This window comes from Colletotrichum destructivum, chromosome 5, assembly GCF_034447905.1.
Source record: "Colletotrichum destructivum chromosome 5, complete sequence".
In the NCBI taxonomy this organism is placed as follows: Eukaryota; Fungi; Ascomycota; class Sordariomycetes; order Glomerellales; family Glomerellaceae; genus Colletotrichum; species Colletotrichum destructivum.
The window spans coordinates 2,601,380-2,625,709 of record NC_085900.1 but is presented as its reverse complement, the minus strand read 5'-3'; the positions used below and the strand labels follow the sequence as shown (position 1 = coordinate 2,625,709).

Here is a 24,330-nt window from a genome sequence, read left to right as displayed (position 1 = left end):
TTCAATGACCCGCTGAATCTCCACATCTTTCTACTTCGTGCCCCTGGCCTTGACCCTTTACCCTTCCCCTGTTGCTTCTGTCTAACGTTCACATCACCACCGCCCCGACTCTGCAAGGAAAAAGCATTAAACCGATATCCGGATGGACCATCCGCTGGTCTGTGTCATACACCTGCTTCGAAGTCCACCCCGATCCTACCATCGGGCCTCGCTGCTCAAGGCTCAGAGCTGCTCCCCTTGCTCAAGGCCTTGTCCATCGACAGGGAGCATGGAACGAAGCCATGCCTTTTCGAGCACAATGAGATGCTGGGGAGGGGGGTCATCGACACACGTACTTTTCCCCAGTGTGACGAAAACTTGTCGGTCTTGTTGCCCAAATCCATCGCCACTCACTTCGCATCCCCGTTGGCGATGCTCCAACTCCAACCCTCTCTGGTCAGAGGCCCTCCTCCCTTGCCCCCCCCCTTTTCTTCTGATTCATTCTCCATCAGTTTTGCTCCCTGCAAGCGGCCTTTGCAACCTAGCAAGAAAAGCCTGCCCCTCTTCTGTGCGATCAGACTCTGTTCAAATCGTTCGATTGAGGGCCCAGTTTGGTTGCCACGCCTACCAAACGACATGATCTCGTGCTGGTTATGCTCGTTCCAACTTATCGCCAAGGCCATGCGGCTATTGTCAACCGGCCCAGCAACCCATCCGCGAGGAAACAATGAACCAGCAGCAGTCTCTTCGGAAACGTTGCAAACCCGACTCGAGTCTCGGCAACTACTCTTGCCAGCCTGCCATGTTTAGGCGCTTGCCGGCTTGGGGTCGTCTGTAGAAGGGCATGTCGATAGACGTCACGTTACTTGGACTTCGACAGGCCGAGAACAACTATCAAGTCATTCAACACGTCTAGACCTGAATGCACATCCAAACGATTCCTTCCGAGGAACGCCTTGTTTCACCACTCCAGCCACCCGAAGTCGGCAAGATCAATTGTGGGCGTCAATCGAAGACAACGGTATAATACCACCTTACCACCTTACCACTCTAGCGATAACGTAACGCTAGCGGTCGGTGATGGCTCGCTCTCGCTTCCCTAGCCAACGCTTCTGGACCACCCACTCGGCGGCTCTCATCGCGTAGTGGATCGACAACCTGGAGCGTTTCCCGGTTTGCATTCGGGTTTAGATTTTAAGCATCCTTTTCTATTCGGTGGGTGGCCGAGCTGCTGCACGAATGACTGGCGCCATATCGGGACCATGATTCAAGACCATCTGCAATCTCTTGGGAAGAAGCGCTTGCTTGACCGCGCGGCACCATGTGATGACTGCTGACAGGCGCCTCGCTCCGATAACTTACTCGCCACCATGGGGCCTGGCTACCTACCTATCACCACCAAACAGGCTGCAAAGGTCTGTCCATACAGACTCAAGCTGAGACAAGTCGACACTTGGTGACTTGGAAGATGGTTGCTTTGGAGAATCGCAAAGAGCCAGGCGGGTAACCCCCCGGCGACCTTAGGGCGTTGTGTTGTCGCCCCTCTCTCCTGGCAGCAGCAGCCATGTCTTGAGTCTTGAAGGGTGAGCATCGACAAAACAAAACCGTCGGCACCATGCGACTCGAGGTTGCTTTGGCACCACCCCAGACCGCCATCTATCCCCGACCAATATGCCGGGAACCTAAACAGTTCTTTCTAGCATGACGTCGGCCGACTGCCCCATTCAACGCCCACCAAGCCAGAAAGAGCCGACTCAGCCGGGGCCCTATTCCTAATCGGGGACCCTCACCTGAATCTGAGAATATGAGCCATGCCCAAAGCTGCCAGCAATACAACCGTCCTCGCTTGCATTCTGAATCCTAGGTGAACCCTTCAATTTCCACTTGCATTTGGCTGAAACAAGACGTCTTCTCGTGCCGGAGCTGTCAACTCTCGAGGAGACAGACAGATCTCTTTGGACATATACTCCAGACAATCAACGAACAGTGCGCGCCATTGGGGCTCGTGCGGCGCATCTCGAGCAGGCGCCGCGGCGAAAGGGGCCAGGATGAGGATTGGATGACAGGCGGAAGCGCACAGACAGGGACGCGCGCACTGTCTGTAGTAGTTGCCCGACTCCAATCATCTCCGCAGACAGCGGCTGCGCTCCAACAATGCCCGTTCCTTTCCGCGGACTTTGACCTCTTTCTCCAGTCAGAAAGACAGGCCTCCCCGAACGCTGCGGACGGCTGCCTGTCACTGTCAGGGAGCCAGCCTCTATCCTTTCCCTTCTCCCAGCGAAGTATCCGAACAAAGCATAACAGCCGTGCTGCTCATCTCGTTGTCGGAGCCGTGGTCGCCGTCGAGATGAAATATTGAAAGTTCAATCAATACTATCAGCGATTGGGAATTGGAGCTTTCGTGGCCTTTCCCCAGAACGCAAGCTGCCCGGCCCCGCCTGATCGTCGATCATTGAATCCCGCAGATTGGTTCAACGTCTGGTTTTGTCAAAAGGGGAAACCAGGCCATCCAAGAACGGCTTGTTTAGGAGTTGCTACGTAGAGAGAGGGCGCGCGCAATTACGGTTCGGTCCCGATCATGAGATCGCTCGGTCCCATCGACGTGCCCTGGACGCTCATTTCTCGCCATATGGCTGACCGGGTTTCGTTCTCTCTCATTTCCCAAGTCCCACCGAGCTTTCTATTCTCAGCAACCTTCTTTGCCAACGTTGCATTGGTTTCCTCGGCACTTCAAGATCTCCCAAACAAGACGGTTGGAATAAAGGGCCGGTCATCATCGCTTCTGGTCGTCGTTGGCGCCCCGTTGTCCCCTCCGCTACCGGGCTTGCCTTTGTCCACCGGCATCCCTTTCGCGGTGGACACTCCGTCCCGAAAACTCAGCACTCCTCCGCGATGGCTTCGACTCCCCCCTGTTGCCGGAGGACAGGCCAGAGGTTCCAGGGGCCGGCACCAGTTTCTCCAACAGTGCAACCCTGACGGTGGTGGCCGGGGTCGTCGCTGATAACCTAAAGCGGAACTAGCTGGCCCGATCCCTGTAACAGGGGTGCGAAATCCCCGAGTCTCCAATCGACATCGACTGGAGACCTCTTGACCGGCACAAACTCACCTTCGACCATGCTGCTCTCAAGCTTGCGGCCTCGCTTCCAAGTTGTTGGACGCGTCGGGCCACCGTAACGACATCTACACTTTCCAACACAGGTCTCAGCTGTTTCACGCTGCAGATACGAAGTGTTTCCTCTGCAGTTGTGGCTGAGATGGATCTCGTCTTGGGCAAGTTCGCCCTAAACTTCATCCCAATACCAAGGCACGGTCGAACGACGTGGCCAGCGCAAGGTCTATCTCTGTCACTCTCTCTCTCTCTCACTTTGCCGTATGTCGGCGAGTCAAGTGCATGGTCGCCGGTCGCTTTTCTCGCCCTTTCTCAGAACCTATCAGGGGCTAGCCTGTTCGTCCCATCAGCTTACATCACGCACTTCGTCCGAACGGGTTGAAAATTCTCCTATGCATCTGACCCCTCCCTCATTGTTTCCACGTCACACCAGGAAAACAACACCCCGTCAAACATGCAGACTGAACACCGGATCGTGTCCCTCATGCGAGCCCTACAGTGACGTTGAAATGGGGCTGTGAAGCTTGTTGGTCGAACTAATTTCCAGGCAGTTCCGCACGCTGGGCCGCCGCTGGCACTAACACGATGCCCAGGGCGTCTTTCAGCATTCTGCTTTTTCATCATCTCCCCTCTCTTTCCTTCCCTCCAACGGTGGAGAGACATCGATATGGGCCCGACAGAGAGAATGGGCGAGTTGTGGTAGCGATGGTTGGGCCGGCCAGTGGGGGTGGGAGTTGGCTTGTTTCACGACACGAGGCTCGCCGATATTGGTCGCGGTATACCCTCCTCCCCCTCCCACATCGAGCACGGGGTGCCGCATTCTCTCGCGGGGCTTCTCTCGCCTTTTGCAGGTCCGATGGACTTAGACAAGGGCTTCCACTTTCTCTCTTCCCTACCCGCGGGGCTTGAGGAGGTGGCTGTGAAACGAAAGCTTTTTATTTTACTCTGGTTGGCCCTGGTGCGATCGCCACCACGACTCGGTCACCGACGGCGATCTGCCGCTATGCACGGGGAACCCCCTTGGTTCAGTACCTTCCCCCCCCCCCTTCGGGATTTCACAACTTTAGGGGTGGGGAAACTGGTGTTGATTCGCCCGTTTAGTCTGCGCATTTCTGTGTTGGCGACGGCGTCTTTGAAGTTCATGCGGATGGGACTTTGCACTACGAGTTTCTGCGGACGCGTCTGCGACTGGGAACCTGACACGGATAGGATAGTATTGATATGCATAGGTAGGTGGGCTAGGACGGACGCCTCGGGGGGGGGGCACGTCGGCTCGGCTACGGTCGGCGTCCGATCTTTTCGCGAATTCATCTAATCAGCTTGCGTCAAGTGGTCCGTACGTCTCGGGCTCGATCGCCTCGTCGGTGACTTTTTGGGGACGAAGGAGCAAAATTCGTTCGAAGAAAGGGAGGGGAGGTGCTACAGCTGCAGCTGCAGGTACCCCGTCCGTTTCGAGCGGCTGCGAGAGGCGATTCTCCGGCGAGATCGGGATTTGTGGAGGAAGGTGGATGACGCAGAGGAGAATAAGAAACGCTGGTTTTTCAAGTAGGCTCGAAAGCGGCGCTATGCGTGTCTTGGGTGCATTGACGTTGGCTGCGGTGTCGCTTCAAGACAGCGGCGCTAACGACAGCGACGACGACTCGATAATACGATTTGTGGACATGTCTCTCGTGTCCAGAAGGTGGAGAGATTGCGGCGAGGCTGAGGGTGGAGGCTTCGTTGCATGATGGAAAAGTTCCCTGCGTTCGTCAGAATGGGTGTCGACATAAAACCTCTGCCCCGTAGATGCGTAGAGCCAACAGACGTCTCAAAGGGGGGGGGGGGGGGGGGGCAAGTGAAGTCGGAGACGCTTCGCTGCCGAGAGCTATTGCCCGGAAAACCTGGTCCGTGAGATGGTACCTCTCTCTGCAATGCTCTTCGTTTTCGATCTTGGAAAACGTACTTCGTCGGTGCTGCGGATGAGGCCCGGGACTGTCTCGGCCGCCCAGGCTTTGGACCGATCGATGGTGACGCAGGACTTGTGCTGGTGTGCATTTTGGGACATGGTACGCCTGGGGATGCTGTCAGGTTTTCCTTTCTGGGAGGGGAGGTTCCTCATTGTTAAGTGTTTGTCGTCGTCGTCGTCGTCGTGTCTCAAGTCGCCTTGTGTTTTTTTGTCTCGGTGAACGTGATATGGGAGGTCCGACGTCAAATTCCGGGGACGGAAGCTAGTCCGCGACAATGTCGGGATGCCCGCTGCGCCGAATCATGCGTTGGCCGCCGACGAACCTATCGTCGGGCCCGCGATGTCGAAATGGGGGGGGGGGGGGGCGTTCGGGACTTGGCCTCCACGGACGGAAGGCTCCAGCCATCACGGACGATGGAGGGAGGACTTACTACTTACCGCCATCTCGAACTCTTCCCCTGAAGATCAAACAAAACCCTGCAAGAGTAGGAGGTTTTCACATTCAAAAGAGAGAAGCGCAAAAGTCTGGCCAATGTGCCTTCATCTTTCGATTCGAGTAACTTCAGGGCACTCTCGAAGCTGATGCAGTGTTTCAATGCGATATGCACAGCTCTCTGGGCCATGCGTCGCTCAAGAGGGGTATTTTTGCTCAGATAGTAACATCCATCTAACCTGGCCGTTTGGGGCCATCCGAGTCCCGCATATACTGCAAAGTGATGATGCACTCAAGCACTACTACGCTTGCTTCCATGTCGTTGGGGGGGCCGCATACCCCGCCCAACAAATGACCCCCTCGAAGAAATCATCCACCGCTCTGCATCCGCTTGAGACGCTCCTCGGCGGCCCTCGCCCTCCTCTCGCGGTCAAGCTTCATGCGCATTTCAGGGGTCAGGCCCCTCGCCTCCTCCTCCCGCTTATCCTGCGCCGTCTTGGTCGACGCGACGGCCGCCAGGGCGCCCGCCCTCTTCTTCCTGTCGTTGTCGACCTTGGGCCCCTCGGCGCGTAGCCTCTCCTCCTCGGCGCGCCTCCTCTCCGTCTCCTTGCTCTCCCTCTCCCTCCTGTCCCGTTCGTCGCGCTTCTCGGCGTCCGCCTTGCTCAGCGGCGCCGGCACCCGCGCGGCGTCCCAGTCCCACTTGTCCTCGCCGAGCTCCGAGCGGGCAACGCGGAAGGCGTCTCTCGTTGACCTGTCGCCCGCGAGGTCGAAGGGGGTCTTGCCGTCCTTGTTGGTCGCCAGTGGCGAGGCGCCGCCGCGCGTGATGAGGCCGAGGACCAGAGGTGCGGCGTTCTGGTGAGCGGCCAAGTGCAGCGGTGTGGGCGCGTGGTAGTTCTGGTCCGGGGGTTGGAAGTGGAAGTCCGGGCTGACATCGTTGCTCTTCAGGTAGGACAACAATGCCGGAAGCTTGGAGCGGCGTATGAAGGCCTGGATTTGCGACGTGTGCAGCAGTGCCGTCTCCTCCGCTTCCGTGAGCTTCGGCTTCGTGGGCTTGGGAGGTGCGGCTTTCGCAGGCGTGGATGGTTCGGGCTTCGGTTTCGCTTCGTCTTCTGGGTTGATCTCCCTGACTTTCAGTCTCGTGAGCTCGATGAACGATCTCATCAGCTCGTTCTGCGTCGCTCTCCGCGTGCTGAAGGGGAACCCCCGTAGCCTCGTGTCGTTGTGCGTCAGAACCTGGCCGTCGTACGGCCCGAATAGCGTGCGCCGGTTCGTTGCGCCCGTCGCTCTGATGAAGAGCAGCTCAGAGGTGTCGAGCAGGCCCTTCCAGTCCCGAAGCAGGTTGCGCACATCCTCAACCAAGGCTTGCTCGTTGTACCGACGCAGGCTGGAACCGGCCGAATGGGCATTGCCCTTGGAGTTGTCGTTGGCGGATTGCGAACCGCCCTGCTTGCGACGGGTCGTGTAGCGGTGGAAGGTCTTGTGAGCAAGGACGGTTGCTTCCCTGTTCAGTGCACCGGCCGAAGACTTGTTCTGCCGCGGCGCGAGCGACACCACCATGGCGGCAAAGTGGCCGCCGCCGATCATGCACAGGAAGAAGTGAGGGCCCTTGTAAGCCGCGGGCGGCGGCGCCGAGCCATCCTTTGGCACCTTGGGTGCGGCTATGGGGTCCAACTGCTTCTTCTTGACAATTTCGACAAAGTTCGCTTCGTCTCGAAGCTCATCGCCCGTGAGTATGGCTCGGTACAGGCCGAAGTAGGTGTTGGGCGGCAGGATAGGGGAAGTGAACCAAATCAGAGGCGGCTTTCCCTTTCCCGACCGCCGCACTGGGTCTTCGTCTCCGTCGTCCCCGCCCGGCGCCGGAGTTCTGTTCCTTTCGGCGAGGGTCGCTTGCTTCTTCAGCAGTGCCGTGAGAGTAGTATCCTTGCGGCCCGTCTCGTCTTCGTCGTCATCCGACTCTTCCGAGTCCGAGCCTGAAAGACTCTCGTCGAGGTCACCGATCAGCTTCTCAAACTCAATTTCGGACACGGGATTCGCGCCGCGCAGCTTCTGCTTCAGGTTATAGTGGTGCCAGTCAGACTTTTGATGGCTTCGCTGGTCGAGAACGGACGAGAAGTTCGCTGCACACAGCGAGCAGGCCTGAGAGCCGACGACATCGGTGCTGGAGGCGTCCTTGGACGGCGGCGACGTCGGTGTCTCGTCCGGGATCGGGGCATCGGACCTGAGGGAGAGCGTCGTCAGGACTTCGGGCGGGAGGTCGTAGACTGCGACTCGGTTAGCATGCGACGGCGGGGCGCAGAGGGCGGGTGGCCTTGTGGACGAACCATAGAGTGGCCGCTTGAGGAGATCTGGTGTCGCTTTCGAATCCATCGTGACCGTTTCTTTGGGCCTCGGTGGGAGTTGTTGTTGTTGTTTTCTGTGCAGCGAGAGATCGAGTGCGACAGTTGTCCGTCGTTTGCGCCGGTCGCAATGGTTTAAAGCTCGGGATGGCGGGGCACTTCCACCGGCATGACGAACAGCTCGACTTCGGGGTTGAGTCAGCCGGTGAGTGGTGGTGGGGGTGGAATGTGAGGTCAAGCCACACATCTTGTTAAGCGGTAGCCACAGCGCTCCCCGCAAAATGTGGCGGTGCCAAAGGGGAGACAGAAGCTCAAGTCCAGATCAAAGTGGGGGTTCGTGTGATCCAATGAGACACGGAACCCCAGCAAACCTGGCCGAGGGTCCCGACAGGGGGCCCTGACGAAGCGAGCTGAAGTGACATGAAATGGCGGTCATCACGTCACCAAGCGTGGACTAGCTAGCTCCAAGTGCCCTCCCTCCCCTCTTGGCTTCGTTGCTTGATCGTAATTCTTGGCAACGGGAGGGAAACCTCGCTGGTCTTGTTCCGACTGTCATTGGCACCTTGCAACTTTGCTAGGCTGGCTTCTTCCTGCTCCCGCCTCACGAGCCCGCGCTGATTGGGAACTTGGCCTGCGTCAGCGGCCCCCTTGACCGGCTGATATCACGCTGATGATGTAACCCCACCAATACATGCGGTCGGTGGTGTATCCGTACCGGTATGATGAATCGCGACTACCCAACCCAGTCACAATCCAAGCGGCTCCTGCCAAGACGGTTTTTGGACAGGCAGGCAGGTGCTACACTGCTAGCCTGCGTCTGAGCCACTGTTGTATCTCTCCCTCTCTCGACAAACCCCGCTTTGGTGACGGTTCTCTGTGTCTTCTTCGGACCGCTCGTGTGACATTTCCTTTACTACAAGTAGCCAAGCCCATCCCTCTTCTTGCTAGCTGAGCTTCTCTTCTATCTGCCGCATCCAATCCTCTGCAATAATCCTCACATAACCGACTTCCTCTTCCATTTTCCATTATAAACCCCAGCAGTCCCCATTACTCAACACCCATACCATCATTCATCATGGATTTCGTCAAGAATCTTACTGGAGATAACAACAACAACAACGCCGCCTCTTCGTCGGCAGGCCAGACCGAGAAGAAGGAGTCCGGCGGCTTTATGGACAAGATCAACGGCATGGCCGGCGGCGGTCCCGAGAGCGAGAAGCAGGAGGATGGTGTTGACAAGGGTATGCGTTCTCCTCCCCTACCGAAACTCCTTAGCCTCGTCGCACAGAGATACTGATCTTGTTACACAGCCGTCGACTTCGTCCAAGAAAAGTTCCTCGGCCAAGGTGCTCAGAACAACGAGAGCGCTGCCGAGCAGGCTAAGGATGAGCAGATTTCCGACTTCATCCGCCGCCAGGTATCAAGCACTACCGGCAAGGAAATCCCCATCGAGGACAAGGACAAGAAGTACGGCATGTAGATGCTGTCTTACTCTGCAAGCGACGTATCGGTTGGGGAGGGCAGTCGACTTTTCGACCTCATGATTGAACAGCCTGGAAATTGGCAGCTCGGTGACATGGATTCGGCTGATGGCGGTGATGAACCCAATGCACCCGAAAGAGGGCTCTGGAATGGAACCTTAACTAGTATACCTAGTAGCACCTACAATAATAACGACGTTGACGGTTTTCAAATCAAGCCATTGCGCCTACGTATGTGTGCATGTTGTTCTCGCAAATTGCAATTTTACAGCATGAACACGTCAAGATGCAATCCACCATCTCGAGCCACACATTGCTTGGTCGTCTCGCCGAGTCTTCAACAGTACTAAGTTGGTTCTTATTGTTCCGTCCGAGTGTTGTCTCCAAATACAAAGAGCCTTGTTGAATAATCGTAGTCACATTGTTCAGGAACAACCCTTTGTTTGCGGTGTCGTCTTTCCGTCTTCAGAACAATGCTGTTGGTCAAATCCATATTCCATCCTACCGGACATCGTTTCCCCTCTACATCTACCCAACGCCGAGTATAATACCAGCCTTGGAGACCTGACAGACCAACTTTCGCTTTATCATCAGCATCGGCTACTTATCCATTGTATCATTTCTTCAATTGTGATAGTCTCACATCAAGTCCACAAACAGCCTAGACCAGAAACCACTAGAAGGCAGGTTCCTTCATTCAGCTTTCTACTAACATTACCTAGACCTAGGAAACGACTAATCGTCTCTCACGCTCGCAACCATGTGCTTCACTCGGAGGCTAGTCTTCACCGTCTGCGCTCACTACACCGTACAGCTCGTCGAGTGCGAAAGGTTCCGCAACAACCCCGACAAGACCGGACGCCACGCCTGCATTTCACCCCTTTGCCAGCACTCGCAGTCCTTCGTCACCATTCTCGGCTTCTGCAGCGCGTGCAAAGACGCCTACACCGGTCTCAAAGTCGCCAAAATCAACGCTTCCCAAATCCTGTGGAACTTCTGGTGTTTCAAGGTGGCCCAGAAATGGAACTGCGCTGTCGACCCATCCCGCGTACCCGTTGCGGCCCTCACGAGCACGGCGAAGACTCTGCACAAGTCATGGTTTGGCTACGTGAAAACCTACAAGGAGGTGAGCTTGGAGAAGATCATGGCTATGTCGGTGCAGTCGCTGCTGGACGCGTTCGGCCAGCCTGTCAGGGCGACGCTCTGTATTATGTGCCGGGCGAACCACTACATGGACCTCAATCGGATCGCAGTCGGCATGGCAGAGGCCACAATCAGCTGGGCTCATGGCCTTAGATATCCCGAGGCAGTCTTCGAGCCATACCAGAGCCATCACCACCACCGCACCGAAGAAGTGGGTATTGCGGCGGCTTCCGGAGACCAGCTTCCTACTACTCGGCATCAACCTCCGATGCAGCAAGCTCGGCAGAAGCAGCCCGCCATGTCATCAGTGTCTGATGATGTAGTCTTCCCGAGACGTTCCCCCGCGGGGGACCCGGCACGCCATACGAAACGTCTCAACGCGCAGACGCGGAGGGATGCGGTTATCCAGGAGCGTGGGGATATGCTCGAGACTCTCGAAGCCAGGCACGATGGACGGATGGCGGAGCTCCAGGCACGGGTTGACCTGAATGATAGGCGCGTCTCTCCAGACACCTGGATGATGAGAACATTCGGCTCGCCTGACCCTCACAGTCCTTCCAGATCCGCGGACCAGAACACCAACAGCCGCTCCGGCACTTCTAGAGTTCTGTTCTCGCAGACATCGCCGTATTCTAGCCCTTCTGGTGGAGAATTCGAGGGCTTCAGCGGTGCTTGGGAGCATGAGCAAGACGATGCGCAGGCGAACAACAACCCGAAACCCAATTGGCCAGTCCGAAGAGCCAACAAACACCTTCGCTACCCAGCCCACACGTATGACAATGTAATCGGCGAGTATGACGATGCTCTGTTCGAGCAGCTTCAGGCTCGGCGGTCACAGTATGGTGAGATAGTGGACCCCGACGACATGTCTTTGGACGAGGGGCCGGACCCCAGAGCGAGGTTTTCCTTCGTGCCGTCACCCCCAAGTCACTTTGTTGGAGAGGTCCGCAGAGTGCGTCGTGATAAAGACGATCTTGCGGATGGGCAGGGGCAAAGTGCCTCAGATGGCATGGTCGATGAGCACATCGACTTCTACCTTGACGACGACTCCGTTTCTGTTACCGGGCGAGTCCGCCCCTTGACGTACGTCTCCCCAGAAAGCTCGTGTGAAGGGTCCAACACTTCATCTCCACGCCCTCCCTCGCCCCTGAGCCCTCGCCACAGCGCGGCTACATTGCCGGGCATACCCCCCGTATCTCCCCTTACTTTCTCCTCGGAGTTTAGTTTCATGGTCGACCGAGCAGACCGCTCCGGCACCTCGTCCTATGGGAAAAGCCTGCCATCCGACGCATCGCACTCTGGGCGCTCCACGGACGCTGCGGGTCCGGCCTTGAAGGGCGGTCTGGGCGAAGACACATTCGGCTCCCTTTCCCGGAAGTCGTCAGGGGTCGCTCCACTTCTAGGGCCGGAGATCCGGGGTGTCGCGCCGCCGCGCCCCCCGCGTAACCCGAAGCTTTGTGTCACGCATGGCGCTGCGACGCAGACTGGGTGCCGCGGGTGTCAAGCTGGCACGTTGCAGGAAGTTGCCTTGAGACCTGGGACGCGTGTGAAGCAGCCCGAGCCCGAGCAGTTCTGAGGTGAGGTTTGTTCCTAGGTAAGTGGTCCTCCCGGGGTTTGATAAAGTGCATGGTCACGTTTTGGGGTTCTTCTGGGTGGAGTGGAACAGTGAGCTTGGGAAGAATGACGCCGAACGTGTTGGATGTACCTCTCGTGGGTGTGGATGTAAACCTATGTTAGTCCATCTCTAAAAAGAAACATGCCAGACAATACATGCCGTGTTGAGTTTTGCCTGCTCGGTCTGAAGCACACGCAGGTTTACCAGCTAGAATACTCATGAGTCCGTCATCCCAGCCTTCGATTAAGTGAGAAAGGCGGCTGGATGAACGTCAGGTCACCACTTTAACTTCACGGCCAGGACCGGATGTAGCTCTGGTTGGCACAGCCTGAGAAGACGCTTATCAAGACTGTGTCAACCGTCACGGATCCCACCGCATTGGCTACAACAGCCGGGAGATTGACTATCTTCTCGGGGAATGACACTGTTGACGCCGAAGTGGTCTAATGCCTTGGCGGTGGCCGTGAATACATCTAAGCCTCTGTGTGGGCAAGATATGGCCTACCTACCAAGTGTACACGAAGTTACAAGAGCCCGATGGCCAACGTTGTATTCGTCTCTGCTCTTCGTGTCACAGCCACTGAGAGAGGTTCGAAGGCAAAGAGGGAAATCAGGTACTACTCTCCCGAAGGGGTTAACTACCTCCACAACATGAAAGTAAACCAACACATGTGCTGCAGTTGATCCCTTGCCCGGCTCGGGAGCCGCATATTGTGAATGCCTGGGAGAACCTCGCTTGGGGAGGCAGCAACAGCGAAGGACCTACCAAAGACCTGTCGGTTCTCAAAGTTCAAGCCGCCATCTCACGGAAACCTTCACAGAGAGACGCCGCTCCCAGCTTCCGCGATCGTCTACCTACTACGTACAACCGGGCCGCGGCTGGGAGAAGTCAATAGACGCAGCTTACGAGGGCGATGGACCTCGCGTCCAAGATGAAGACAAATCTTCTAGAGTCCAACGAGTGAGGTCACTCACTGAGGCATGCAACAAGCAACGCGATGGGACGAAGAGCCTCGTCACAACAACCCAGGAAGGTTTTACTCTGAAGCAAAGCATACCCTCATAGTCTGGTGCTCACGTTCAACCGGGGGATGTAATTACACACCCGGTGCTGTGCTCGCCCATGGGACCATGAGTTGGAAAATGTCCGCCCAGATTCCATCGACGAAGTTGAAATCCAGCACACTCTACACTACCAAGACGTCGATGGCCGTTGACGAGGCTTCTTTGCTGCTCACCAACGGGCCCCTCGTCGAGTCGTTCTGGGAACGAGATCCCCATCGGTTTAGCACGTCTATCCATCCATCCCTCCTTCTACATGGCCACGGCGTATTCACACACCAACCGTCCCCTTCCCCCTTTTGATTCTCTGCGGTCAGTCTCGGCACTTCGAATCAGACGCGTACTCCATGCCCCCAGAGCCCCCCCCCCCCCCCCCCCCCAAATGGGCCCCCGTCTGTGGAAAGCAGTCTTCGTAGAATAACTGTTCGACAGAGAGGGGAGGTCACGAACGTGACTCGCCATTGTCAAACCCGGGGACAGTATTTCCAAGTCTCGAAAGACGACAACCGGCGAGCTCCACGTCCTCGGGCGACGGGAAGTATCTCGCCAAGACTCGAGCAGAGCCAGCGCATACATAGCGTTGCAATACGACACCCTGGCGATGTAGCAGGGTGTGTTTGAATACTACTAGTATCAATCAGTGCGAGGAGGGAACCCTCGGCTGACTTCTTCATCTTGACCTGCCCGGAAAGATGTCAGCCATCATCCTTCTCGAGGCTGGCAATGTTGATGCCGGGCATGGAATAAGTCCCGAGCAACGATTCGTAGAGCTATAGCTAGCTGCCTTCCTTTCGCAGAAGAAGCTCGGTTACTCAACGGAGTCAACCACGGTCATCCGCCGTCGAAACCCAGGACCACCACCACCACCACCACCACCACCGACGAAACACGCGGAGAACGAGCGTATATCGCAGCTTTCGACCTCCTTCCTCGACGCCGACTCTTCGTCGTCTCGAATTCATGATGCCGCCATGCCATGTTGGGCCGCCGGCACAACCCCAAGGGGACTGGACTGGCTCCGTCGTCTGCCTCCTCCATGCCCGACGCGTCTTTCCAGAGGCCAGGGGCCCTGCAAACGCGTCGCTCCACCCGCAGACAATCGGAACCGCGTCTCCCATGTCAATCTTCACTTCCACCGGCCACGGGACCCTTCCCCCTCCCCCCTTCCCCCTCCCCCCTTCCCCCCCCTTGATCCTTCTCCTTCTTCCTGTTCTTCGATGCTTCTCCTTCAGCAAGCCCCCCTTCTCAACGTAGCATCGGCACCAAAGGTATCACTGTCAACCCACTCTGGCGCTCCCAACGTAGCCGGTGGCCGTTCCACACCAGCGGCTTTCTGCCCGCCCAGGGTTTCAATACAACCCGCCTGCTATTGCTTTCTAAATAAGAGAGCGAAAGGAGTGTCCACTCCCAATGAACCCTCTCCAAGATTGGGCCGGCATTCCCCAACGGGTTTCTCGACAAGAGCACCCTTGAGCATGCTCTGTCGAGAGCTTTCGAAAGGGGCGGATCCCCCCCCCTCACTTACGTGGAGATTGGAGAAGACGGACAGGGTTTTTGCGCAGCTGGGACTCGGGAAACCTCATCCCAGAACCGGCATGGATATCCATGCCAAGATGCCATCTCCCTCTCTCTCGCGCTGTCAAATGTTCCCTGAACTACTCTGTACACACCGTGGCCCCCGCCGCACCTTACCTGTTTGCCTGCCTGCCTGCCTGTCTTTTTGCCTGAGCCTTGCCATGCTTTCCGGCCCCCCTTTCCATTGCCTAAATATAGTGGGACAATAGCCCGCCGATGCCACTGCATGATGCAGGGGGAAGTTGGAGCGAGGAGTCCTCCGCGCCAGCACCCTCCTCGCCTCGTTTGTGCCCACCCATGGTGGCATGGCTACATGCTAACCCTCAGTCAGTCGGCACAGAATCGACGCACACTCGTCAGGGGGGGCTTCGGGGCCCTGCTCCTGAACGGCGGACTCTGGCGGGCTCTAGCGGACGATGGGATTCTGGGCTGTTCTCATCCGGCCAAAGACCGGGGCTCATGACGACAAGTGCAGAGAGGCGCCGTCGTTGCACAACGCGTCTTCTTCTCCACCGGCACAGGTCAACAGCCCATCTAGACATGTAGGAGCGCTGGTGGACATCGCTACGTCGACTGGCAAGTACACTACACAGAGTACTCGCGGACGGTCGGGTGCGAGAGTGCAACGTAATAGTAGAAGATGCAAAACAAGTGTCGTCGGCAATGGCTGCGGTCGGTTCTTGACGATATCACGCTCGCTGATGATGTCAGAAACCGAGGAAACAACCTATGAGCTCGGCGAGACGCGTCAAACCCCTCGAATTTCCCGTATTACGAGAGACACACACGCGTTAGTGACTCCAAGTCCTCTTTGTCGTCTCCACTCGGTGCCTCGTTCACGAGCAGCAGCCGAGATTTACCTTTTCTCTTTTTTCTCGTCTCAGTCGACCACTCGCGAAGAACGGAGAGTTGGAGGAGAGGGGCAAGAAAACACGCATGTGGAACCCCCCCCCCCCCCCCCCCCTCGAAATGGAACCTGTCCTTGAGCCCGGCGTGGTTTCCATAGTGTGTGCAGATGCTGCAGCAGTATGACATATGCACATCACGGTAGACAGCATTGGCCGATGAACATCGAAACTGGTCCGGGATGCCTCACTACGCGTCTCTCGGATGCGCCATCAGACAAATTGCCATCAGAACGCTAGCCCGTCAGAATACACCCCCACGACAAGGGTGGGATATCTTGATACAGCACCCACAAACGGTGTCGATGTCTTGTTGACCGGCCGTTTGTCTTGGATTAAAGTCCAGTTGTATGCCCACCACTCGCCAACGTCAGCATTATGTCAGGTGGTATAGCCGTCGCGGCTCGTCGTCCCAGGGCAGCAAGCCCCCCCCCCCCCAAAGATTGTCAGACACGCACTGATAGAATTGTGTAGAGTTGCACCGAGATGGGCCGCTCGCTGGCCATGGCCGCGAGATCTCTTGGCGTCTCCTAGGCTGTTAGTGCAACGGCTCGAGACGAAACCGTCTCCAGTGTCTTTCAAAAAAGCAAACTATGAGAGAGACGAGCAGCTGTGCTTTCTTTTGAACCCTCGTCCACTTCTCCATCCACTTCACACCAGGCCCAGATCCGCGTCATCGACTCATAAGATCCCGCGGGCGAGTTCTTGGCTCCAAGGTGGTGAGTATGGAAAACAGCGTGCATCTGTAAGAAGAGATCCAATCCATCTCAGACTCCGACTTGATGCGTCGTCCTCTGTGAGACCGAGACCCCGTAGTCGAGACGCGGGATACCTAGAGTTCACAATCAAGTTTTAACGTGAAGATCCCGCTGCATCGACGCAGTTTGCATGAAACAAGGGTCGCATTCACGAGCGAATGGCCCAACATGTCAGGAGGGTGTTGACGTGACGCGTTTGCTTCGGAGCCCGGGGGGGCTTCCGTGTGGACCGTTGACCTGAACCAAGCCCGTACATAGGCTTCAACAGTCGTGTTTTGGATCAGCTCTAAATACAACGTCGAATTTGAGCTGGCAAGGCTTGCTGCAGCTCATGTGAGACCATCGACCAGATGCTTTGAAAGGCGAACGTCGTCAAAACTTTTCAGGGTTGAGTCCGGGGCCCAGACGCGGGCGGCATGGCTTGCAAGGATGCCGAGGCACTCTCAGAGCGCGAAGCGTTCGGGATGAATGCTGCAGCACAATCTGTGAATGGATGCAATAGGACTTTGGGGAAACAGGACAAGGGGAGAGAGGTAGCCATGGGTTCTCCTCTGTCCCCCCTCCCTGGCCTTGCCTTGCCGCAGTCTCCAGTCTGGTGAGGATTTGCGATCCTTGTCATGCCTGCAATGCGCGCTGCACTGATGCTGCATATCTCCAAGTTTCCGAATGTGCAAAAGCTCCACTGGGACAAAATGAGATTGGGGAGGAGCCAGACCCAACTAACCTTTTCTGAGCGACAGGGTGTTGTCCTTTACCGACAGATGGGCCCGCTACGGGATCCATCAGAATCCCAGTCAGCGCGTCGAGCGGTGCAACTCCTGTCCAGTGAGTCGGATACGCATATGTGGAGGTTAAGGAGTTGGATCATGGACAAGCATCGGCGCATACCGCTCCGCGATGTCGTGTTGAACCTGAACCTGACAAGCCGAGACCGAAAGCAACAATACTCATTGTGCTGGCTGGGCTGGCCAGCCGTTATTGTTAGCGTTGACCGGTGGAACTTAAATTACACTTGTCTGGCAGCCAACGTGGCAGAAATGACGTTGCAGAAGAAAAAGACGTTATCGGCCGCGGATAGCTCTGTCTGTTTTGTACTCTACAGCATACCGCGATGCCGTAAAGGGAATACCCGTGTGTGTCTGGAATGACATGGCTGGCGCCAGTCTTGACGAGGGGGGAGGGGAGGGGGCTTGATGGCTTACAGATGGGCTTGTGGTGTAATTCCATATGTGCCGCAGCGCCTGATTGGATTGGAGGGGACGATGGCGGCCTGCCCTCAGAATCGTGACGCCCTTGTGGATCTGCGATGGCACTGTGACTTCGCTGTGTAGCAATCCGAGCGCCCGCTCATGGCGCTAGTGGCTCTCGCTTTGCTTCCTGCAATGTGCGCTTTGCGCTTTGCCGCAGCGTTGCCGTGACCTAATGAGTGTCGGGAACTGCGAGGGCAAACAAGAGGTCGAGAGGACGGGCGGAAGCAACGCCTACCGAATTACCGCCTTCGTTGCCTTGCCTTACCTTACCAGGCAGGAAATGGCAGTCGGCGAGAACGCCGGGGGGCGCGCCGCCTCCGACGCGGAGATTCGAGGTGGTTGAAAACATGTTTAGTTAGCCCTTGCCCAACGCTGCAGCATCTTGGGGCCCAAATGCCCTGCGGGCGGGTACCTGGCCGGACCGGGTAGCTTCTCGAGCTCAGGGTAGCTCGAGAACCCAGCAAGGGCCCCTTGGGGTGAATCTCGCCCACGTCTGCCCGAAGAAAACGTAAGGTACTGACTGTGGTAAGCTGCTGGGCCCGTTCTTGCTCATGCTCCCCAGGTTGTCTGTCCTGTACCTGTATCCGTCTCGCAGCCAGAGGGCCGGGTCTGCTCTACACCAGTACATCCATCCTCGTCGTGACCGCTGTACTTGTACGTTTTAGCTCACTGGCAAGGGAAGCAGCAGTTAATCTTGACGAAAGTGAGACCCGTTTGTTCAAGCTTCGCGGGGGCTGCCAGGTTTCTCTAGAATGTAGGCTGTCAACGAGGTTAGTGTAGAGAAGCCCCCCTTGTCTAGCCCGGTGCTCCCTCTACACCGTCCAAACGGGTAGCCCATGCTGGACAACGCCCCTTGGAAGCCCCTTGGACGCCCACCCGCGGCAGCCACGCCCACTTCCCAGGGCCGCCCACAGGCTGCAGCCGGGGCCGCTCGTACCCCCTTGTTTGCCCAGCCTAATGACCTCTAGGGCCCCTGGTACTGCCGTCCGCGGTAGCGAGAGCTCGCTGTGTACCATGCTAGTTTCGGACCATGGCTGAATTGGAAAGACGGCTTGGGGCGTCAGTAGGCGGTTCCCGGACGTGTCAGGGACCCTTCAAAACGATGTGGCGCTCGCGAACCAACAAGGAAGAGATTGCAAGGCATTTCTGAGGTACTGGGTACTGGACAATTCTCTTGTGCCCAGGTCGAATCCGGACTTGGGAAAAGCCGTCGGGTCTGAATTGCAAGGTCGAACAAGACGCAAGTAGCGGCGCAGTGACTCCTGAGTCCGTCGTGTTGATTAGTTGGCTGAGTTGCGAACGCGTCGCAGGCCAAGGACTTAGATGTGGTGCCGACCGATACTCATTTCTCTGTGAGTTGGGGAGCGTGGACTGGACTACAGGCAGCCCAACATCGTGGGTTGTGAAAAGAAGGTTGAACGTAAGTATTGTACGATGGTATGGCATGGCGGCGACTGCCAAATGCAGCGCACAGTACGGACAGTCGTACTCACTCACACGATCAGTTCCTGAACCAGCACGGGCTCGTACAGTGAAGACTGATCCTATGTGTTCGTGGCCGCACCGATCATCCCGATCCCGCGTCGAACAACCAAAAGGAAGAGACAACGCCGACGGGTCGAGCCATCCACGGGCTCCAGGAGCTCAGGACAAGGTTGAGGCATGAGAATGGAAACAAGGTTGAGACCTGAAAGATTGGCTGTGCGACACCACAATTGAAGGAACCCAATCGAGGTAGACACAAGGTAGGTAGGTATGCAGCAGGGAAGCAGGATGAACGATCCACGTGCGAGCCCGCCGGTAGGGGAACTGAGCATCTGCATCTGCCACCCAAGGCGCTGTTGAACCCCATGTTTAACAACGTATGGATGTGGTTAAGGCCAAGTAAGTATAAATGAATTGACTGATGGGATTTCGATTGGTGAAGCGATGGCTGACGACATGCGAAAGAAAAATGGAAGATGGACGACGATCGATGAGATAAAAGTAGAATCTACGATAACGATCAAGGTAACAAGGATCTGTCACTGTTTGCTGCGCTGCGCTGCGCTGCACTTTTCCTGCTGACTCCTGCCCAAGAAGTTGAAGAAGTTGAGGAAGTCCCGACAGAGTATCGAGAGTATCTATCGATGCAGGCACCGACCGACTGCTCCTTCTTCTTTTTCTTCTTTGGGTTCGTATGCCCAAGGCCTATTGCCACATTACTTCAGTTCATTTGTTCCTTGCTTCACCACGCATCGCCCAATTCAAGTTCTCAACCATCACTACCCATCAGATGGCCGCCCCCCTCTCTCTGTTCACTGAGCTGGCAACTTAAACATCGTCCGCCACGCCGGCATCCCGTCGTCGCTGCAGTCTGCATGCATATGCATCACATACGAGCACACCGACATTCATACTAACAGACACGGACACACACGCACACGGGGCGGCGGCCACCCGGCCTGTATCTGGCTTCCAGCTTAACACCCCTTTCGTCATTCCAGGTTGCCCTTTCAATTTTGTTTTAGGCAAATCCCCTTGATCGTCAGAGCAAGTCTGCAATCGGCGACTCGGTGTCATTTCGGACGGCCTTGCCTCTCTCTGATGGCCGACATTCGGACACTAGTGTCTGGACATACAGCCGCCTAGAAAAAGAAAGGCGGGATGGCGGTAGTCAGATGCTGCAAAAAGACCACCAATGACACTCCGAGTCTGCCGAGGACCCAGCTCCGATGTTGATGGGGTGTTAGGACTGTGACGGACGGGTTTGTCCACTCGGTCTCGCTTCTTCTGCCACCGATGCTTATCGGACGGATTCCGTGGCGTAGCGTGCGGCAGCCGGCTCCTTTCCCTCAGCAACTATGCATCGCCACCAATGCATCAGAGACACGGCATATCGTAGAGCTTGAGCCGTGGCTTCTTTTTTGCTGCGCGTTGAAGGACCGCAGTAGATCATGAGTATTCTGTCAGATCGTACCGGTCGCCTGGCTGGACGCTAACTAGCCGGGACTCTTAAAACCGGCCTCCGTGTTGCAAGTGGCAATTGGGACTGGCGCAGCACACGTATCGTGGGAGGATTAGGGCAAATTGCAGCTCTCCTACTGACATGATGAAAGTGCACAAACGACCTCATGTGATGACGGTACGAGAACACCGAACACCGACCATGATGTGAATCGCTGCAATAGACGACGCAATTGGATGGCTTGCGTGGAGCTAACATGTCTTTGGTTGCCGGCGCCACATCCTGTCGCCTCGAAGGGCCCGACGCCCCCAGCCAGCCACCAGCCACACGCGAGACACCCCATCCTCAACGCGAGACAGACCTTGTCGATGTTACGACGCCGATGGAAAGGCGTTTGGCGATAGCCGTGTCAAAGCAGGCCCGGACAACTTTGACTCCCGTCTTCTGATCTGCTTCGTTAGCTCCACAAGACTCTGATACGCTTGAACTTTATGGGCCCCAACTAACGGCCTGAGTCATCGGCGAAAAAAAACACCCTTTTAACCACAAACTTACCAGCAGTTAAAGACTCTGATACGGTTGAACTATGTATGAAATAGTTCCGTCAGCGACGCGACCCAGCGCCAGGCGGCATTACGTATGTCCAATTTCACCTGGCGGTCAGCAGTTGAGCGGTACACGAGATGATCGGGTAACTCCGCTCCCTGCCTGGAACGCACCGCTTTCCACGACTCGTTCTTGGCTTCGAGAGGAAGACTTGTGACCGAATCGACGACCGCCCGCACAGCAAAGCGCCCGTGGTATCCGTGGTCTCGACACTGGTAGCGCGCAGTGGCAGAGACCGTGCGCTCGAGGTGCAAAAGTCAGGCCCGCCACCGCCCCAACCCCTCCAACCTTCGAGCCCGCGCGCAACGGCGTAACGCCCTCCCGCGCCCACCAGACACCGTGACCGATAGATAGCCTATCGGTTTCTTGCCGCCTAGAGATTCAGCAATTTTTTTCTTTTTCATTCATCAAGCTTCGTCTGCTGTCCGACGTCAGTGGCTTTTCTGGTAGAAATCCGACGCACACGCAGCCTAGAGCTCACTATGGCCAGGGGCGCTTACTCAAGCAGCTAAAAGACATCAATACCGACGCTGGAGAAGGTTGTCTCCATACCCCTGTCCAAGACCTCGGACGGCATTCCTTGCACATTAGATACGCAGAACGGCGTTCTCCGTTGCCAACGCTGCGCCAACCTGTCGCTTAACAGCAAGCTCCAGCCCATCCTGCCACTAGTCAGTACAGTGGATGAATCCATTCGAGGCTTGACACAACCGACTGGCTAGCGTCTGCAGACCAAAGTACCAAAGTACGTAGGCTAATTACCCCGAGCTCCAAGTTGCAGTACGTTAGTGCACTCTAGCAGGCTCCACTATCTCCTGTCACTTTTCGAACCGGCTTGTGAGCCGTTGCAAGACCCATACAGACCCATGTCCCAAGGAAGAAGCAACGCAACAAGAAACGCGGCGCAGAGGGGCAATCAGCTCGTTGCGTTTCCTAGGCTCGATGACCAGAGACCCACGAGTCCACGGCCGGTGATGGCGGCTGCTTGTTTCGGTTCCTCAGATCGAGACATTCTTTCAGAATGCCACCGTTCAAAAGACGTCTTTATACGCAAATGTCGACCCAGGTGTGTGAGGTCGGTGAGCAAGCAGCACCCGCCACTTACCCTGTGTCCAGCATGGCAAGCCACAAAAGGTACTGCCGTCCAGGGTCTATCATCCAGGAACATGGGAGAGGACAGAGCTGCCGTCGAGCTCTAGCTAGAGCCAACTAGAAGAACAGGGTATCGTGCTCGCCCTAGTCCACGCCTGTCAAACCCCCCCCTGGGCCCGGGGTGTGCCTGGGTTCCCGACTGGCGCGCCTGGATGACCTAACAGTCGGTCCAAGGTCTTTGGAGGTAGATGGTAGACCCCCAAGGCCCCTGGGGTAGTATACCTAGGGACACTAGTACACTGCGGAAGAGCGGGTTGCAGGGGGTTCGAGCAGCACACCCTTTTGCAATGAATGCCCTTACCCTTTCCTCCTTCTCTTGTGGCCGATCTTCTTGGCCTTTGGCCCAGGCTTGCAGAGTACGAATACAGATACAATAGATGGCTAGATAGTTGCTGGCTTTGCAGGTCGCAGGTGCTCTCCCACACCTTGTGGCACCCCCATGCTAGTGTACAGGTACTTATCTCCCTCCCTCTAAAGCACAAGTAATAATCTAGCTTTGCCCTTGGGCGCTCCCAGCCTGACGGTGCCGTTATCCTTGTCTCCCGCACTTCATCGTACCGCTCACGAACCATCAACCGTTGTAAGTGTGTCCGTAGATGCGGGCTCGAGAACCAGCTTGGTGGTACGAAGTGGTGTACAGGTGCGGTCTGCAGATGGCCGCGACAACTAACTGCCTGAGCCAGAGTATCCGCCGTGAAGTAAGCCACCGGGCAGCACTTTAAGTAACTGCTAGTGGCTGTTTGGCATCCCATCCGAACGTCTGCAGTCTCTTTCCAGCGGATGCAGGGCTGACAAATCGCTGCATGTCTGCAATTGCTTCCGCCATCGCGCCGGCATGGAAAGAGGGACGGGGATAGCTATGCCTTGCCCTTGCCCTTGCCCTTGCCTTGGCGACTGAGCGAGTGTCTTGCACCCGTGTCTTACATTGACAATAGCGGCAACCTGCCGGCAGCGGAAGGTGTTGGTGCCTCGGACCAACCGTATGTCACTGAGCTGATGTAGGGTTGACCTACTCGCGACGTGAACAGCCCGAAGCCTCGTATGTAGGTATGTACACGCACGTGTAGACCATTATTAGGTAAAGAAGATTCGGAGGGTGTCTGGGTGGTTTCCCCTTCCGAGCCCCGTCTTATGTTGAAGGATCTCGTACTGATTCAGCGTCTCTTCTCGTCCAGTACTCGTGGCGATTCAGCCGAGCTACCTGGCTCCAGAAGTCATCAGGTTCTATCCAGTATAGAGTATTCAGAGCATCCTTGGTACGCAGAGTGTCTAGATGGCATGAGGTTGACATGCTGACTACAAGCCGCCCGGCTATTCCCTCCCCCCCCGGTCGAGAAAGTACGTGTCCCACGTGCTGCAGTGGCTGCGATCCAGTGCCACTGCGGTGCCTGTCCCATCGTGACTTCCATGCCTTTTTTGCTGCCAATCCCAGCAGGACCACGCCCACGATCTCTAGCTCTTGCCCTGCCCTGACCTGTCCCTTCCTGGCACCTGCCTTGCCTTGCCTTGCCTTGCCTTGCCTTGCCACGCCGCGTCCTCTGCTTCCCTGCCTGGTCTTCCCGCTGACCCCCGTTCCCTTCCGATCCCTTCCCCTGCCTGCACGAGGGCCTAGCCTCATCCAACCTGACACGAACTTGACAACAACGTCAACGTCAACGTCAACGTCAACGTCAACGTCAACGTCAAAATCAACATCAACACTAACATCAGAGCCGCACGCTTTATCTTGCGAGTTGGCGGCGACGTCTGATGCCACATCGCCTCCAGAATACTTGCCGACAACTTCAGTTGAACAGACCAACCCGCCCCACTTCCACGCCCAGTCTTCATATTCTTTCGCGAGGCTATCCTCAAACACGACGGCATCACCCATAAGTCACCGGACAAACCTTGTCCGCCCCGGTCGACGATTGCCCGACTCGTCCGACTTGGTCACGTCGCATACACTTTATACCAGTACTACGTACGGAGTACGGATACCATACCTACTTTCCTACCATATGGGTACGCCCAGATGCGAACACCCGAGCGGCG

General features: G+C 56.5%; 4 protein-coding genes across 4 annotated transcripts; 2 read left to right on the top strand and 2 right to left on the bottom strand.

Annotated features, from left to right (window-relative positions):
- Nucleotides 1–5,835: 5,835 nt before the first annotated feature.
- On the bottom strand, nucleotides 5,836–7,833 carry CDEST_08348 (Putative Zinc finger C2H2-type, ankyrin repeat-containing domain superfamily; the record flags this gene model as incomplete). The annotated part of the gene is made up of 2 exons (XM_062924507.1): nucleotides 5,836–7,727; nucleotides 7,788–7,833. The coding sequence occupies 2 exons, from the start codon at nucleotides 7,831–7,833 to the stop codon at nucleotides 5,836–5,838; spliced, it is 1,938 nt and encodes a 645-aa protein (XP_062780558.1).
- Nucleotides 7,834–8,651: 818 nt separating this feature from the next.
- Nucleotides 8,652–9,500, top strand: CDEST_08347 (uncharacterized protein). Its single transcript, XM_062924506.1, has 2 exons — nucleotides 8,652–9,043; nucleotides 9,113–9,500. Exons 1-2 carry the CDS (start codon nucleotides 8,878–8,880, stop codon nucleotides 9,280–9,282), a joined length of 336 nt encoding a protein of 111 aa, XP_062780557.1. The 5' UTR covers nucleotides 8,652–8,877; the 3' UTR covers nucleotides 9,283–9,500.
- A 543-nt stretch (nucleotides 9,501–10,043) lies between these two features.
- CDEST_08346 (uncharacterized protein) lies at nucleotides 10,044–12,002 on the top strand (the record flags this gene model as incomplete). Its single annotated transcript, XM_062924505.1, has 1 exon — nucleotides 10,044–12,002. The coding sequence occupies one exon, from the start codon at nucleotides 10,044–10,046 to the stop codon at nucleotides 12,000–12,002; it is 1,959 nt and encodes a 652-aa protein (XP_062780556.1).
- Nucleotides 12,003–23,425: 11,423 nt separating this feature from the next.
- CDEST_08345 (uncharacterized protein) lies at nucleotides 23,426–24,169 on the bottom strand (the record flags this gene model as incomplete). The annotated part of the gene is made up of 1 exon (XM_062924504.1): nucleotides 23,426–24,169. The coding sequence occupies one exon, from the start codon at nucleotides 24,167–24,169 to the stop codon at nucleotides 23,426–23,428; it is 744 nt and encodes a 247-aa protein (XP_062780555.1).
- Between the last annotated feature and the right edge of the window lie 161 nt (nucleotides 24,170–24,330).

Coding starts and splice junctions, on each gene's coding strand:
- CDEST_08347 (XM_062924506.1), top strand. CDS start 8,878: ATGGATTTCGTCAAGAATCTTACTGGAGATAACAACAACAACAACGCC. Junction 9,044..9,112: donor GGAGGATGGTGTTGACAAGG/GTATGCGTTCTC, acceptor CTTGTTACACAG/CCGTCGACTTCGTCCAAGAA.